The sequence below is a fragment of the Ranitomeya imitator genome, chromosome 5, assembly GCF_032444005.1.
Source record: "Ranitomeya imitator isolate aRanImi1 chromosome 5, aRanImi1.pri, whole genome shotgun sequence".
Lineage (NCBI taxonomy): Eukaryota > Metazoa > Chordata > Amphibia > Anura > Dendrobatidae > Ranitomeya > Ranitomeya imitator.
In genome coordinates, this window is record NC_091286.1 from 404021952 (window position 1) to 404039955 (window position 18004).

At 42.2% G+C, this 18004-nt stretch overlaps 1 protein-coding gene across 2 annotated transcripts in view; it reads right to left on the bottom strand.

The window, feature by feature from the left end:
• Window positions 1–18004, bottom strand: part of VWA5B2 (von Willebrand factor A domain containing 5B2) — a 92361-nt gene that overhangs the window by 7667 nt on the left and 66690 nt on the right. For both annotated transcript variants that reach the window (XM_069726959.1, XM_069726958.1), the window contains exons 11-21: window positions 13398–13512; window positions 13128–13313; window positions 12847–13048; window positions 12241–12557; window positions 11920–12115; window positions 8818–9159; window positions 8589–8723; window positions 8391–8489; window positions 5494–5571; window positions 1522–1579; window positions 1311–1431 (exon numbers count right to left, since the gene is read on the bottom strand). In XM_069726959.1, the coding sequence (XP_069583060.1) occupies window positions 1311–1431; window positions 1522–1579; window positions 5494–5571; window positions 8391–8489; window positions 8589–8723; window positions 8818–9159; window positions 11920–12115; window positions 12241–12557; window positions 12847–13048; window positions 13128–13313; window positions 13398–13512 (1849 nt within the window). The remainder of the gene's footprint in view (window positions 1–1310; window positions 1432–1521; window positions 1580–5493; window positions 5572–8390; window positions 8490–8588; window positions 8724–8817; window positions 9160–11919; window positions 12116–12240; window positions 12558–12846; window positions 13049–13127; window positions 13314–13397; window positions 13513–18004) is intronic.

The following is an 18004-nucleotide window of genomic DNA, read 5'->3' on the forward strand; positions in this document are numbered from 1 at the left end:
GAATGAAAAGGGACTGTATGGTAGGAGACCCAGGAAGACCCCACTTCTTACCCCGAGACATAAAAAAGCCAGGCTGGAGTTTGCCAAAACTTGCCTGAAAAAGCCTAAAACATTTTGGAAGAATGTTCTCTGGTCAGATGAGACAAAAGTAGGGCTTTTTGGGCAAAGGCATCAACATAGAATTAACAGGAGAAAAAATAGGCATTCAAAGAAAAGAACACGGTCCCTACAGTCAAACATGGTGGAGGTTCCCTGATGTTTTGGGGTTGCTTTACTGCCTCTGGCACTGGACTGCTTGACCCTGTGCATGGCATTATGAAGTCTGAAGACTACCAACAAATTTTGCAGCATAATGTAGGGCCCAGTGTGAGAAAGCTGGGTCTCCCTCAGAGGTCATGGGTCTTCCAGCACGACAATGACCCAAAACACACTTCAAAAAGCACTAGAAAATGGTTTGAGAGAAAGCACTGGAGACTTCTAAGGTGGCCAGCAATGAGTCCAGACCTGAATCCCATACAACACCTGAGGAGAGATCTAAAAATGGCAGTTTGGAGAAGGCACCCTTCAAATATCAGGGACCTGGAGCAGTTTGCCAAAGAAGAATGGTCTAAAATTCCAGCAGAGCATTGTAAGAAACTCATTGATGGTTACCGGAAGCGGTTGGTCGCAATTATTTTGGCTAAAGGTTGTGCAACCAAGTATTAGGCTGAGGGTGCCAATACTTTTGTCTGGCCCATTTTTGGAGTTGTGTGAAATGATCAATGTTTTACTTTTTGCTTCATTCTCTTTTGTGTTTTTACATTTAAGACAAATTAAATGAAGATAATAATACCAAGTAATTTGTGTTTGCAATCATTTTCAGGAAGAAAATGAGTATTATCTGACAGAATTGCAGGGGTGTCAATACTTTTGGCCATGACTAATTCCACGTGTTAATTCATAGTTTTGATGCCTTCAGTGTGAATGTACAATTTTCATAATCATGAAAATACAGAAAAATCTTTAAATGAGAAGGTGTCCAAACTTTTGCTATATATATATATATATATATATATATATATATATATATATATATATATATATATATAAATACATATATACATACATATATATACACATATATATATATATATATATTTATTTATTTTATTTTTTAAGGAAGGCAATCAGCAATACTGAATCTGTGCTTTAACAAATGGCCATGCATAGTCATTAACCAGCTATTTCTCTCGAGTCTACCATATGGGTGGCATACTCAGTCTGCACCTAAGGGTACATGTATTTTCAATGGGGAGAGTTTTAAAACTTACCAGAGGTAGGTAGTCCTGTACTATACGTTCAGATTTTGGCTCTTTATCTCCAGTTAAGCATGGCTTCAAAGGGGATAATTTTCCAGACAAACTGCGGATTTTCCTTTTACCAACACCAACCCTACAGACAGACGGGAAAAGGTTACTTATTAAAATCAAACAAAGCCATGGTCCAATAGTCAAAATGCATCAAATGATGTCTGCTCCTTACCTTGAAATTAAAGAAGTATCTGATGATTTTTGTGAAATACGTGGGCTAATAATTTGCCCTAAAACAGAGTTTAACATACACTGTTAGTTATCTTTGCAAATGAATGTAAACACATCCAGCCATAAACCTCCATTCAGTCATCTACACACAAAATGAAAGCATACCAGTCCTTTCCCATAATGGAAACGCATGATCTTGCTGCCCTGTCCCATCGACGCACACACAAGCAGCTAAAACTGCTTTTTGTGCACACACCAGTCTAATGTCCAGGACCTTTCACAATACTTATGGCTCTGTAACTTGCCATCCATCTTTTTGAATGGGCAGTTCATCATTAGAATTCCTCCAGTACTATAGGCACTGAAACAACCTTTCATTCACTGCCCAGCATACGTGGCTCTACTCATTGTTCAATGGCTTGCTGCCCCACAAACAAAGTGATTTTTTAGGGGAAGGTGGTATGACAAAATTTGGGGGGTTATTTGATAATTTGAACATGAGATCAAGTTCTCTGAAAGTACTGTGGCCATTCTAATATTTTTTTCATTACATTAATAAATCACATGATGAACCAGGCAGTCCCCATAAGAGTATATGAAGCAGATTTCTTTCAGACATTTTTGCAGATGAAAAATCAATGCCAGAAGTAGGTTTGTTTTAGTAGCATGTGCCTCGATCTCGGCAAACTCCAGATGAATAGAACAATTTGCTTTTTGGAAGTGCATTGAACAGCAAGGTGGTTTGCTGCTGAGGGGAAAAAGAAAAAAAATCTCTTTAAATCTTCAGCTTAGCAAGTGTGAACTGAGCGTAAGTGCGAACGGCGGTAAGTGTGCGACTTGAGATTCAGTGACTTTGGATTCAGGGAGTTTCCAAGGGAGGAATTACTGAATTGCTATCTGTATTTTATTAATACTTTGCATTTATTTAACTTTTCTGTCTGGTGCAATCCCCATTAGGAAATATGCTCCACTATTGTTAATGCCAACCAGTGCACATCTTGCCACATGTATGCAATCCTTGAGCAGCCGTCGAAGGTGCATACTGCTGTGCGAGATGTGAGCACGTTGTGCATTTGGAAGCCCAGATTCTGGATCTAAATGTGAAGCTGGAAACGCTGAGATCCATTGACAATATGGAAAGGAGTCTTCTGCTCACTGAGCAGACGCTCAATGGAATAGATGAGGGGGGATGGTAGGATGGAGCTGCAGGACAGTGAAGCAGCAAGCTGGGTGACAGATGGCCAGCTAGAGGGAAGAGTGCCAGGGAGGCTAGTCCTGATCTGGCACACCCCCAATAAGTTTGCCAAATTGATAGATATGGGGGGCATTCTACGAGATGCTATGCTGGAGTATCTGAAGAGGAATAACCTCATGACCCAATATCAGCATGGGTTTACTAGGAACCGTTCCTGTCAGACAAATCTGATCAATTTCTATGAAGAGGTAAGTTCCGGACTGGACCAAGGAAACCCAGTGGACGTACTGTATATGGACTTTTCAAAAGCTTTTGATACGGTGCCACACAAAATGAGAATAATGGGGATAGGGGAAAATATGTGTAAGTGGGTTAAGAGCTGGCTCAGGGATAGGAAACCAAGGGTAGTTATTAATGGAGCACACTCTGACTGGGTCGCGGTTAGCAGTGGGGTACCACAGGGGTCAGTATTGGGCCCTCTTTTTAACATATTTATTAATGACCTTGTAGGGGGCATACAGAGCAGAATTTCAATATTTGCAGATGACCCTAAACTCTGCAGGGTAATCAATACAGAGGAGAACAATTTTATATTACAGGATGATTTATGTAAACTAGAAGCTTGGGCTGATAAATGGCAAATGAGCTTTAATGGGGATAAATGTAAGGTCATGCACTTGGGCAGAAGTAATAAGATGTGTAACTATGTGCTTAAGACTCGCTTGCGAGAAATACGTGCGAGTCTCGCATGTTAAAACCAAGCTCTGGCGCCGGCACTTGGGAGCGGAGCGTGCAGCTCCATGTATTGCTATGCAGCCGAACGCTCCGCTCTGAAGTGCCGGCGCCAGAGCTTGGTTTTAACCTGCGAGACTTGCACGTATTTCTCGCAAATGAAAAGGAGCCCCAATTCTAAAACTCTGGGCAAAACCGTCAATGAAAAAGACCTGGGAGTATGGGTGGATGACAAACTCACATTTAGTGGCCAGTGTCAGGCAGCTGCTACAAAGGCAAATAAAATAATGGGATGCATTAAAAGAGGCATAGATGCTCAGGAGGAGAACATAATTTTACCTCTATACAAGTCACTAGTTCGACCACACTTAGAATACTGTGCACAGTTCTGGTCTCCGGTGTATAAGAAAGACATAGCTGAACTAGAGCGGGTGCAGAGAAGAGCGACCAAGGTTATTAGAGGCCTGGGGGGTCTGAAATACCAAGATAGATTATTACACTTGGGGCTATATAGTTTGGAAAAACGAAGGCTAAGGGGTGATCTTATTTTAATGTATAAATATATGAGGGGACAGTGCAAATACCTTTCTAATTATCTTTTTAATCATAGACCTGAGACAGGGACAAGGGGGCATCCTGTACGTCCGGAGGAAAGAAGGTTTAAGCAGAATAACCGACGCAGATTCTTTACTGTAAGAGCAGCGAGACTATGGAACTCTCTGCCGTATGATGTTGTAATGAGTGATTCATTACTAAAATTTAAGAGGGGACTGGATGCCTTTCTTGAAAAGTAGAATGTTACAGATTATATTCCTTGATAGGGCGTTGATCCAGGGAACTAGTCTGATTGCCGTATGTGGAGTCGGGAAGAAATTTTTTTCCCCAATGTGGAGCTTACTTTTTGCCACATGGGTTTTTTTTGCCTTCCTCTGGATCAACACATTAGGGCATGTTAGGTTAGGCTATGGGTTGAACTAGATGGACTTAAAGTCTTCCTTCAACCTTAATAACTATGTTACTATGTAATTACTGATATTTCTAGAACAAATCTGTCACATCCAAATATACTCTCAACTCACTGATATAAAAGCATACTCTTGTAGAATACAAATGATGGCAGTGAAAGTCAGCACCTGTCTTATCTCACCTGCTTATCAGCACAATCTCTCCCCAGAGTAATGGTACCTTCACACTCAGCGACGCTGCAGCGATACCGACAACGATGTCGATCGCTGCAGCGTTGCTGTTTGGTCGCAGGAGAGCTGTCACACAGACAGCTCTCCAGCGACCAACGATCCCGAGGTCCCCGGGTAACCAGGGTAAACATCGGGTTACTAAGCGCAGGGCCGCGCTTAGTAACCCAATGTTTACCCTGGTTACCAGCGTAAAAGTAAAAAAAACAAACACTACATACTTACCTACCGCTGTCTGTCCCCGGCGCTCTGCTTCTCTGCACTCCTCCTGCTCTGGCTGTGAGCACAGCGGCCGGAAAGCAGAGCGGTGACGTCACCGCTCTGCTTTCCGGCTGACAGACGCTCACAGCCAGAGCAGGAGGAGGGCAGAGAAGCAGAGCGCCGGGGACAGACAGCGGTAGGTAAGTATGTAGTGTTTGTTTTTTTTACTTTTACGCTGGTAACCAGGGTAAACACCGGGTTACTAAGCGCGGCCCTGCGCTTAGTAACCCGATGTTTACCCTGGTTACCAGTGAAGACATCGCTGGATTGGTGTCACACACGCCGATCCAGCGATGTCTGCAGGGAGTCCAGCGACGAAATAAAGTTCTGGACTTTCCTCAGCGACCAACGATCTCCCAGCAGGGGCCTGATCGTTGGTCGCTGTCACACAGAACGATTTCCTTAACGATATCGTTGCTACGTCACAAAAAGCAACGATATCGTTAACGATATCGTTATGTGTGAAGGTACCTTAAGTGACACACTGGTGCTCAGCTGACAGTTTCACTGCCATCATCTGTACTCCAAATGAGAGTACAGATGGCACAAAATATACAGTGTGACATTATAAATGTCCCCTTTGTAAACCCACCTTCATGGCCTCCCATTTTCTCCAAGCCACTTTCAGATGCTATTCCTGGTGGGGAGGATGGTGGAATTAGAGATACACCTGTTACCAAGAAAAATGTGTAGAATTGAACTGCTGCACTTTAAGGGAATAGGTTTTGCTACATATTAACTTAATTTAGAAATTTTACTTTAAGGGTATGTTTCCACGGTCAGGAATGGCTCAGTATTTGACGCAGGTAAAATCTGCATCAGGTCACTGGCACGTCACCTGCGTTTTTGATGCGTTTTTTTTCATGCAGATTTGTATGCAGTTTTTTGTAAGCTAAATAAAGATATATTATTTAACAAACAAAAAAAAAATTGTGATGTCATCTCTGGTCCAACCTCCTAACATTTGTCCAACCCACACTGTATTACACACACAGATAGACAGACAGATATGAGATAGACAGATTTATAGATAAATAGATCTGTCTCTCATTCCATCCATCTATCAATCTCATTCCTTCTATCTATTCCGTATCTATAGCTAGAAGGAATGAGATATATAATTCTATAAAAAAAAAAAATCTGTGTTAGGCTGGGGTCACACTTTACAAGAAACTCGCACAAGTTTCGCACCCCCATACCCGGCACTGCCGCCGGCATTCGGACCGGAGTGTTCAGCTACATAGAAATAAATGCAGCCGCACACTGCGGTCCCGAATGCCAGCGGCAGTGCCGGGTATAGAAGTGCGAGTTTCTCGAAAGTGTGACCCCGGCCTTAACTGCAATATCTGTTTAATTTTTTTTTTTAAATGGAAAACAATGCGTGGGCTCCCGCACAATGTTCAAGTCCAGAGTGGTAAAGCTGGGGGCCGGTGTTTATAGCCTGGGAAGCAGGTAATACCCATGGATCTTCCCAGGCTATGAATATCAGCCCGCAGCTGTCTGCGTAGCTTTATTGGTTATTAAAATAGGGGGACCCAAAAAAATCCGACGTGAGGTCCCCCCTATAATTTATAGCGAGAAAGGCTACACAGACAGCTGCGGGCTGATATTCATAGCCTAGAGAGGGGCTATGGATATTGCCCCCCTTCCCTGGCTACAAATACCAGCTGCCCCAGAAATGGCGCATCTGTAATCCTCTTAGCCTCTCTCTTTCCGCTGCCCTGTAGTGGTGGCATATGGGGTAATAAGGGGTTAATGTCACCTTTGAATAATAAGGCGACATTAAGCCAGCTTAGTAATGGAGAGGTGGCAATAAGACACCTATCCATTACTAATCCTATAGTTGGTAAAGAATAAATAAAACACACACATGCAAAATATAGTATTTTACTGAAATAAAAACACAGCGAAAAACCTTCACAAAAAGGGGACCACCAAATATATATAAAAAGTACAAACTTTATTGAATATATATAAAAAGAATAAAACAGGGCAGTAGTCACCAGTGCAGCAGCAAAAGGTGGGACTCACTCAGGGGCAACTATAATATTAGCAACATACATTGTAATAAACAAGAAAACAAACAAAATAACTGTGATACAAACAATAAATATATACCAAATAACTGTGCATTTAACACATGTAAAAATATGTGTAAAATAGATAAAATGCTGGTAAGTAATCTCAAATCATATAGGCACAAGTGAAGTGCACTAAACCATTAGGATGTGCGCCATAAATGCATAATAAATAACGGTATAGTTACCATGTGCGAGCACCCGAGGACCCACCACACCTGACGCACGTTTCGCAATGGAATGCTTCGTCGGGCTATTCGTTGGGATATTATTTGGTGTTTCTTGAAATAAAAACACCACACAGTTTTCCCATCTTTATTACACTAATAATCCAAGTGAAGCCATTGATCTTCTGAAAAAAATAAATAAATAAACCAACAGTATACTCCATGGTCCGACGCAGTCCTTAATAACGAGTGTCCCACGAAGAGTCCAGCTCTGCTACATCTGGATGCCAGACATCCAGACATAGCAGAGCTTGTAGATGACCACCGCAGATCTTCGGCGATCACCTACACTCTAGCTCTCACGGTCAGCTGACCGTGAGAACTAGCCTAGGGTGACCGGAGATAACCCCCGGTCATGTGCATGGCAGTTCTCGTGGTAAGCTAAGTTATCGTTAGAACTGGAGTAGACGCAGACTTCCGCCGGTGTGACCGGTAAGACCTTATTTAAATTAGTAGACATGCATAGTAAGCTGCGTTTACGCAGTTACTACGCATGAGACTAATCATTAGTTGCGGTTTTACCGCATCTAATGATAGTCTATGGTAAATTGACGGAGCTTCGCCGCATTGTAAACAGACATGCCACGTTCTGTAAAGACGAGCCGCATGTCCGTTTACGCGGGGCTGCCGCCTGCGTCTTTTATCGCATAGTGGAGATGGGATTTCATGAAATCCACTCCAATATGCTGTAACATCTGGACGCTGCGTGTTTGACTCTGCGGCTGTACGCAGTGTCAAACATGCAGCGTTTCCTGACCGTGGAAACACACCCCAAGTATGATTTTAGTAATTTGTTGACATTTTCAAATAATCACAAATGGCATGTGGCTACATCATCTTTACAATATGCCTTTCTGATAGTGTGAAAGGGGTTTTGAAACCTTACATATTTATGGCATGTGCATAGAACAATCCCATTCAGATAATAATGGATATTGTCACTAAAATATCTGTAACAAATGTGCTGTGAGTGAATATACCCTAAAAGCTTCAGTTTAACCCTTTTCTTCCTATTTATTGAATGGAGGAAATTGCAGCTTAACAATACATATGTTCTTCAAATATTCTATATTCACTAGAACTGAAAGTAAAAGCAAAAAAATATGCATGACAAAGTACCATTTCAGTGTTCCATGACACGATGGATGGACATTTGTGCTACGTATAGGGATGTTTCCAGTTACCTGCATTTTCGAATGTGTCTTCCATGCATTCTGAGTGTCGGTTATCTGCCACACTCCACTTCCCAGAGTTTGAACTGCCACTTCTTCTACTGCGTCCACCTAATATCCAAGGCCAGCACACAGATGTTTTGGGGTTTTCTTTGCCATCTCTTAGGACATGAATTTTAGAAATCACTATATTTCGTACCAATTCCTTACCTCTACACACAATCGTTTGACCTGGAAATTCATCCTGGGTATCTGGGTCTATAGGCATGTGGCAAGTAAAAAATGAGGCTTGTGAACAAGATTTGCTGGTCTGCATGGCTTTTAATCGGAAGCGTCGAGAAGAACCTACAATAGAAGTTTGTATAAAGTTAGATGATAAACACATAAAATGAAATTACTAGACATGTGCATGTGCAAGATTGTAGAAGGCAATTGTTACCGTGTTCAATGTCGGACTCTCTCCAGGCCAATTCCTCATTGTCTTGGATCACAGAATGCGCAGCCAAATGGTGCAGGTCATAAGATTTTTCACTCTCTGTATCTGATCCAAAATCCTCTCCAGCACTATTCAAAAGTGTCTCTAGGCTTATTGTTGTTTCCCAGGAATGGTTGCTGCTTCCAATATAACCATGGATTACAGCTCGGCACTGCCAACCAGATTCATTGCTGAACCCAGAGCCCGTATTTGTTGTATCCACAGTTGGTGATGCTGAGAAAAGATACTGTGCATCCACCAGCATGTCCCAATCCAGCTGTGCAGGAGAAGGAAGCTGACCATTCACTGAATAATGGAGAATAGAAGCAATGGAAAAGCAATAACAGAATAAAATAGTCATTAGAAAACTATTAAGATAGTCTATATCATACTAACTTTTTATGACATTTTATCTGATGCTCTCCGACAACTTGGAAGATAGATTGATCAATCTAATGCACAAAATGGGATCTACAAATCAGGACAGACGTCAGGGGGGATAATTTTCCCCAGCACACTGAGGCCCAGGTATACTGCAATATAGGAAGATACTAAGCAAAGATTTATTTAAATTTCTTGTTACTTTTTCAAGTGTTCTGTTAATCATGTTATAAATAATATGATATGTTAATACTGTAATAATGTGTTACTAGTGTTTTAGTACTTCAACAGTTATTGATATGGTAGTTTGAAATTTAAAAAAGAAAAAATTGTATTACTAATAATTTTTAAGCCAAATTTATAAAATTCTGTATAAAGGAACAAACCAAAGTTGGGTCCATAAATATTTGTGAGGTTTAAAGGGAAGGTGCCACCAGTTTTCTTGTATTTTGTTTTTTTGTGAAATTAAGCTTAAAATAGTAATTAAAATTTATTAATGCAATGTTTGCACTGTTTGCAAACATTTCTATATGAAAAATATTATATATTTTTCTACAAATATACATATTTACCACTAGGGGGAGCATTTTCCGTTTTAGGCCATGTTCACACAGTGCGTTTTTTACTGCGGAACCGCAGCGGTATTGCCGCTGCGGTTCCGCAGCTGTTTTCCATGCAGGGTACATAACAATGTAACCCTATGGAAAACAGTCACTGCTGTGCACATGATCCGGAATTTCGTGTAAAAAGCCGCGCAGAATAGCTGCGGGAAAAAAGAAGGAGCATGTCAATTCTTTTTCCTGAACCACAGCGGTTCTGCACCCATAGACCTCCATTGTGAGGTCAAAATCGCAGTAAAACCCGCAGATCAAAAATATATCTGCGGGTTTTACTGCGATTTGATGTGCAGAACCGCTGCAGCAGGAAGTGCGGGGGAGCGGGCGGAAGTGCGTGGGCGGAGTGTGGCTGCCCCCCCGTGCTCCGATCCCGCCCCCCCGTGCTCCGATGCCCCCCCCGTGCCCTAATCTCCCCCCCTTATACTTACCCGGCGTCCCGGTGTCCGTCCGGCCGTCTTCTCCCTGGGCGCCGCCATCTTGCAAAATGGCGGGCGCATGCGCAGTGCGCCCGCCGAATCTGCCGGCCGGCAGATTCGCTCCAAAGTGCATTTTGATCACTGAGATATAACCTATCTCAGTGATCAAAATAAAAAAAATAGTAAATGACACCCCCCCCCCACTTTGTCACCCCCATTGGTAGGGACAATAAAAAAATTAAGAATTTTTTTTTTTTTTTTCACTAAGGTTAGGTTAGGGGTAGGGTTAGGGTTAGGGGTAGGGTTAGGGTTAGGGGTAGGGTTAGGGGTAGGGTTAGGGGTAGGGTTAGGGGTAGGGTTAGGGGTAGGGTTAGGGGTAGGGTTAGGGGTAGGGTTAGGGGTAGGGTTAGGGGTAGGGTTAGGGTATTTTCAGCCATTTTAGCCCTAAAAAGCTTCCCAGGAAACACACAGTCTCTGCATAGAAAACTGCATAAAAAAAGGATCAAAAAACGCATCAAAAAACGCATCAAAAAAGGACCAAAAAAAGGACCTGCGTTTTCTGCCAAGACCTGCAGTTTTTAAAAAAACTGTCCTGAAAAAAAAAAAGGATGGAAATCCTGAACGTGTGAACATACCCTTAGACCTCAAGCAGCTATAGTAAGATTTAGCAGCTTTACTTTACTTGCTGGAAAATTGGGGCAGTAACTGCTGACATCACCATTTCCCTCCCCTTTTGGGTGGTCCAATATCCCTGGGGCAGAATGAAGAGTAGCATCACAGGGCAGCACCATTTTGTGTGTGATTGCCCTGTGACCTGCTATCACCAGCAGTTACTGCATCAGAGGCACAGCTTGTTTACAGAGGAGCAGAACACAGTGGGCTCAGCAGCATATTTTGCGAATAACATTCTTGTCATCCCCCTTCCCCCACCTTAATCCCTGTCCTGTCAGCTGCCCTGCTCTTTCTCTCCAGGTGTCACCTCCCTCTCTGCAGGCTGTGAGTGCAGCTTACCGGAGATCACAGGGACTGTGTGTGAGGGAAAGGCAGAGACACAGCAGAAGAAGCACACAGGGCAGCGTGTGAGGAGCAGAGGATGTGTGCCTGCTTGGAGTACAGAGGAGCAGTGAGGGCTTCTTCTGTCCTGCGATAGAGAGTAAGTGGAGCTCGGCAGATAGCACAGGGCTATAATAAAATGGCAGCTAGTCACACCTACAGCAGTGAGTTGTGCAGCCCACAGAGGCGTGCCCAGCTCACTGCTAATGCTGCTACAATGTTAGAGATAGGAGATAATAGACCGACGCTGACCCTATGTCCATGGGGTGCCATAATCTGACACGGATAGTGCCCTGCTACTGCTGCAAAACCAAGATGTCAGCCCCCAGTGCATTCTTTAAACTCATATAACACATGAAATCTGTTTCACATGCATTTCAAACTTGCTTATAGCAGCATATTATGCTGCATTACAGTGATTTATTAATGACCTACAAACGCGGTGCCTTCCCTTTAACTAAACTGGATACAATTTGTACATGCTTATTTTTGTCACAATACTTTGTTAAAGCTTCTACTATATTTTAGAGATCAGCGCCCAAGAAGTATGCGCTTTCTTTTTATCATTTATGACCATCTTCATCCAGAAATTTACTTACAGGAATCACATAGTCCCTCTGTGTGCTTTGCATTAACATCTTCAGAATCAAGGTTCTGTGATACTTTTTCCAAGACAGTGCGTAATCGAAGCATATCCAATTCTCCGTGGGGGGATGAGAAACTGCGTCCAGACATGGTGGCATGAATAAGAGCTTTTTTTCGGACCAGTTCCTCTGTGCTTTGTGTTACTGTAGCCTGTTGGCAAGGGACACAGTTATAGACTTCATGCTGTTGGCATAAAACTTCTAAATTTGTTTATATTCTCCAAACATTAACTTGTTAAAGATAGCAAGTCCAAAATGTAATTAATGACATCTTACCTTACAAGATGGAGATAAGCTTTGGTTGAGTGCACCGATTCCTTCATTCTGCGAAATACTCTTCTTTCCCTGATTGCAGACTTTTCTAGAGTAAGACATTACACAGTCTCCTGAAACAGTTTCTCTGGAACCTACTGACTCGCCGCTAGTAGAGCCATGGCTAGTTGCACGAGTGTGGTCACTGCACATGGAAGGTTGTGTTGGTGCTTGAGTTGCCTCAGTGCTAACAGAACAATGAGTGAGCATATATTGTTCCTGGACGTAAGAGGAACGTACAATCCGTTTCCTTATATCACTTACTTGCGCTCCATCTCCACCTAAAGAAGATAATGTAATTAGTTGGAGACAATAGATTCATGCTATGGTTATGTGTAAAAAAACAAACAAAACCTAAATATCCATATTTGAACTGTTGGATAATTTTTCCCAAGTACTTTGTCACTCCCTGTTAAAGTAAATTATCACAAGGTAGAAAAGTACAGTGAATGTTTATTCCTTTGGGAACGCAACTCAACTAGAAAGGTTACTACATAACCATATTAAATAATATGCACTTTATAAAATTTTAAAGGTCCACAGTCAACCATCTACCAGGGGATTGCCTACCAATGCTTTCAGTTCTTTCTGGATCTTCACTCCATGCAGAGAACTCCAGTGAGATTTCTTGTGAAATCTCCTGTAAAGCTCGTTCCACATCTTCCATACCAGTAGATGGGTTCTGGTAACTTGTATCTGTAGTCCCTTGGGTCTGAGACTCTTCCTGAGACTGGAAAACTGAGCTAAGAGATCCTCCTCTTGCCACACGTGTCTGAAACATAGTAGTGACCCATAGAAATAAATTGAAAGCTAGAGACTAGAACATGCATTTCATCAAGTCTGATACTCACTGGTCCTTTCTTACTTCTGAAGCTTGCAGTATTATATAAAGTGCAGTAGCTAATGAGCGAGTCACCAGGATAAAGTGGAGCAATGTCGTTGGGGGTGAGCAGGGCCTCCATAGTTTCTGGCATGTACCAGTCAATAGTGATGTCACTTAAAACTGGCTCCAGTGCCTTCTTTAAGGATTTAATCAGCTATGAATTGAAATCAGCAGATTAGCAAGTACAAGGAATTTTACTGTACATGCTATCAGAAAGAAAACCACACTTCGAACTTACCTTGGGATGTAGTCTTTCTCCTTCAGAAAGCAGTTCTACGGTTCCCCTGGTTAACTTGGCAGCTCTCTCAAGTATTTTGTGATGCACATTCGCACCAAGACCAAAAGCAAACACCCTGCAGAGAAGAAAAGTTACTGTATGTCTTGCATTATGTACATATCTTGGTAGCAACATAATATAGGATATTCACTAAATTCACTGCAGAAAAGCTAAATATGCTTTATATCAAAGAATAAAAACATATTCTTTATTTATACAGTCCCAACATATTCTGCAGTACTTGACAATTCAAAGGATAAATGTACAAAATATCAGATTTTACAAAGGAACTCATACTTCAACAATTAAAAAATAGGTGTTTGCTCGTCTGCAAAAGCTTGAAATGTTTAAGTATCAATGAGCTTATGTTGGGTTCTGTAGCAGATGGACAACTAGTGTAAACACTGGCACATGGTACAGGTATCTGTGTAGGGACTGCAGAGAAATATGCACCTAGATGCTGCATTCCTGACAGATTGGAGAGGGGTGAGTTTAGTGAAAGAAAAACTGATTAGTAGTGAGTTGCAATAATTGAGACAAGAATGAATCAGTAACAGTAATAGTTTTGCATTTTCAAAAGTAAGAAAAGGGCAGATTCTGGAGATATTTTTGAAATACAGGAAACATAAGCAAGTGAGTGATTGGGTGTAGGGTGTGGAGAAAAGCTCTGACTCAAATATAACCCCAAAACAGCAGGCATGCTGCTTAAGAATTACAATAGTTCCATATATTGAAATGGAAATATCAAGTTTAGATAGGATAGTAGAGAGAGGGAACATAAGCAAGTTCAGTTTTGGAAAAAATAAATTTCAAATGGAGGACATGATGATAAAGGGAACCTGTCAGCAGGATTGTGCTGAGTAACCTACAGACAATGTCATGTTGGTGCCGTTATACTTATTAAAATACCTTGGTTGATGAAATCCATCTTGTGGTTGTTTAACCTTGATTTTCATTTTTTTAGTTAATGAGATTCTCGTGCTTTGGGGCGGGCCTGCGGGGGGAGGGGGGTCTTTATGTGGTGCTCTGATTAGCTATTTATCTGTATGGCTTATGACAGATCACTGATTCTTCAGTGACCTGCCCCCTATTTTGCATACTGAATATAATGTTTTGAAAAAAAATTCACATTCAGCAGGAAGGCGCCTGCACTGTAGTATGATCACAACTATAATGTCCATTTAATTATTTTAGTTGGTGATCTAAATTTTTTCAGAAAAAAAAAAATCTCTCAAAATGGCGCTGCCTGCGAAGTAGCATCTATCAGCAAAAAATTGAAGCAAAAATGTGGTCAATTCTGTACTAATATCCTCTATCCTGGTACATATGGTCCCCTCATCTCCATCCTGGTATACATGGTCCCCTCTTCCCCATCCTGGTATACATGGCCCCCTCATCCCTGTCCTGGTACGTAAAGCCCCCTCATTCCTATCCTAGTATGCATGGACCCCTCATCCCTATCCTGGTATGCATGGCTCCCATCCCACATCCTGGTATGCATGGCCCCTCATCCCTATCATGGTATACATGGCCACCTCATCCTGGATATCCATCCCCATCCTGGAATGCATGCCCCCTCATCCCTATCCTAGAATGCATGGCCCCCTCATCCCCCATCCTGGTATGCATGGCCCCGCTCTTAATCCTGGTACAGTTGTGCTGAAAAGTTTACATACCCCAGCAGAATTTTTGCTTTCTTGGCCTTTTTAAGAGAATATGAATGATAACACAAACTTTTTCTCCACTCATGGTTAGTGGTTGGGTGAAGCCATTTATTGTCACACTACTGTGTTTTCTCTTTATAAATCATAATGACAAGCCAAAACATCAAAATGACCCTGATGAAAAGTTCACATACCCTGGTGATTTTGACCTGATAACATGCACAGAAGTTGACACAAATGGGTTTGACTGGCTACTAAAGGTAACATCCTCATCTGTGACCTGTTTGCTTGTAATCAGTATGTCTGCATAAAAGATGAGTGACTCTTGCATCTTTTATCCAACCACTGACGTTTCTGGATTGTGAGTCATGGGGAAAGCAAAAGAATTGTCAACGTATCTACGGGAAAAGGTAGTAGAACTGTATTAAACAGAAAAGGGATACAAAAAGATATCCAAGGAATTGAGAATGTCAGTCAGCAGTGGTCAAACTGTGATTAACAAATGGAAAATCAGGGGCTCTGTAAAAATAAAACCACGGTAAGGCTACGTTCACATTTGCGTTGTTGTGTGTTGCGTCGGCGACGCAACGCAAAACGCATGCAAAAACGCATTGTTTTGTGACTCATGCGTCCTTTTTTGGCCGATTTTGGATGCAAAAAAAATGCAACTTGCTGCGTCCTCTGCGCCCTGACGCTTGCGCCAAAAAAGACGCATGCGTCACAAAATGCAAGACAACGCATGTCCATGCGCCCCCATGTTAAGTATAGGGGCGCATGACGCATGCGTCGCCGTGGTTGCGCCCGACGCACCGCAAATGTGAACGTAGCCTTAGGAAGACTAACAAAAATGTCGTCCACAACTGCCAGGAAAATTGTTTGGGATGCAAAGAAAAACCCACAAATAACATCAGCTGAAATACAGGACTCTCTGAAAACTAGCAGTGTGGCTGTTTCAAGATGCACAATAAAGAGGCACTTGAAGAAAAATGGTCTGCATGGTCGAGTCACCAGACAAAAGCAATTACTGCGCAAATGCCACAAAGTATCTCGCCTACAATATGCAAAACAGCACAGAGACAAGCCTCAAAACTTTTGGAATAAGGTAATTTGGAGTGATGAGACCAAAATTTAACTTTTTGGCCATAACCATAAATGTTACATTTGGAGAAAAGTCAACAAGGCCTATGATGAAAGAAACACCGTTCCTACTGTAAAGCATGGAGGTGGATCGGTGATGTTTTGGGGATGTGCGAGCTACAAAGGCACAGGAAAGTTGGTAAAAGTTGAAGGAAAGATGAATGCAGCACGTTATCAGCAAATACTGGAGGCAAATTTGCACTCATCTGCCGGGAAGCTGCGCATGGGACATACTTGGATGTTCCAACACGACAACAATCCAAAACACAAGGCCAAGTCGACCTGTCATTGGCTACAACAGAACAAAGTGAAAGTTCTGGAGTGGCTGCCTCAGTCTCCTGACCTCAATATCATTGAGCCACTCTGGGGAGATGGCAACATTTTGTTGGAGAAAAAAAAAATTGCCTCTAGCAAAATGGCACTGTTGATGCTGCATACGCATTAGGATCTATTAGCAAGCGATAGATAATAAGTGCAGTCACCACCACCATTTTGATGGAGTTACTTTTGTCAGAATCCATTGACTTTAGCAGGATTAGATTACCATCTGAAACCCCTTATAGAATATGTCGGGATAGTAAAGGATCCGGCCTGTTGAATTTCAATGGCCAATCCTTTTATTCAACATGGAGATAAGAAGCTGCAAGATAACTCTGGCAATAGATCTCTCAAAGAACAAAAGAGGTCTCAATCAAGCCAAATGTTCTTGTCCGTGGGGAGTCAGGAGAGAGAGCCATCAGAATAACGCTCATTCAGACAAAAGCTATCTAATGTTTATCAGGGTTGTGAAGAATATGTGGAGAATTTAAAGGCAGCTTACAATCCTCCTTCAGCATATTTAGCTGTAACAGATCACCTGGCACAGCATGTAGTCTAGCCACACCAGCTAGTAACCAAGCTCATATAGGATGACCTCCAGTGGAGTCCACGCTGTGTAACTACTTTGTCCAGTCAGATAGGATTTCATAAAGAGATTTAAGGAAAAGATGAAGCTATCGTATATCCTAGCCACATACCGGTTACATTTTCGAGATTTCTGGCACTGGCCAAACTACTTCCAGAGTATCGATCTGTTCAAGCACCCCCTTAGGATAGGGAGATATGCAGAACGGCTAGTAGAAGCCAGATAACTGAGCCATGTTTGGTCCTCAAGTGTAACGTGGACCCGGACGTATCCGATTGTGCCAAAATGACCACCTTATGACCTTCCATAAAGAAGTTATGAGCCATCATAGGTTTTTGGAGTTTCAGCTGCCAGAGCAAGTGGGAGGATAACTAGGGCCATCCCCGGGGAAGTAAGTGACTGACCAAGGGGTTAAGTGCACATGCGATGATGTGGTCTTTTGTTCTCTGCCAAAGGAGGTCATGCTGTGCAGCGTGTTGGAAGAAACTGGAAATAGCTGGCCCCACACCTCCCATGTGGTTGACAGCATCCAACGGTCAAACATCAAGCCGGTAACTGAATTGTGCCATCTTATATCTTTCGTACTTTACCTGTATTTGCATATCTGACCATTGTATAAGTATAGCCATTGTGTATATAGTATATTATCTAGTGTGCCCCTAAGGCGATTAAACATATAATTTAATCTTGGGCTGCTCTTTTATCTCGATCCAATAATCCACATGTCCGTGTTCTCGGTTTAGTCTTTCCATGCTACCGTGGCTGGTCTCTGGCCCGATATAAGCCTGATATGTTAACGGGATAATATCTAACAAGGAACTGATGGCAGTCCTACTGGACTGGGTTGATATGTTTCTGTTTCA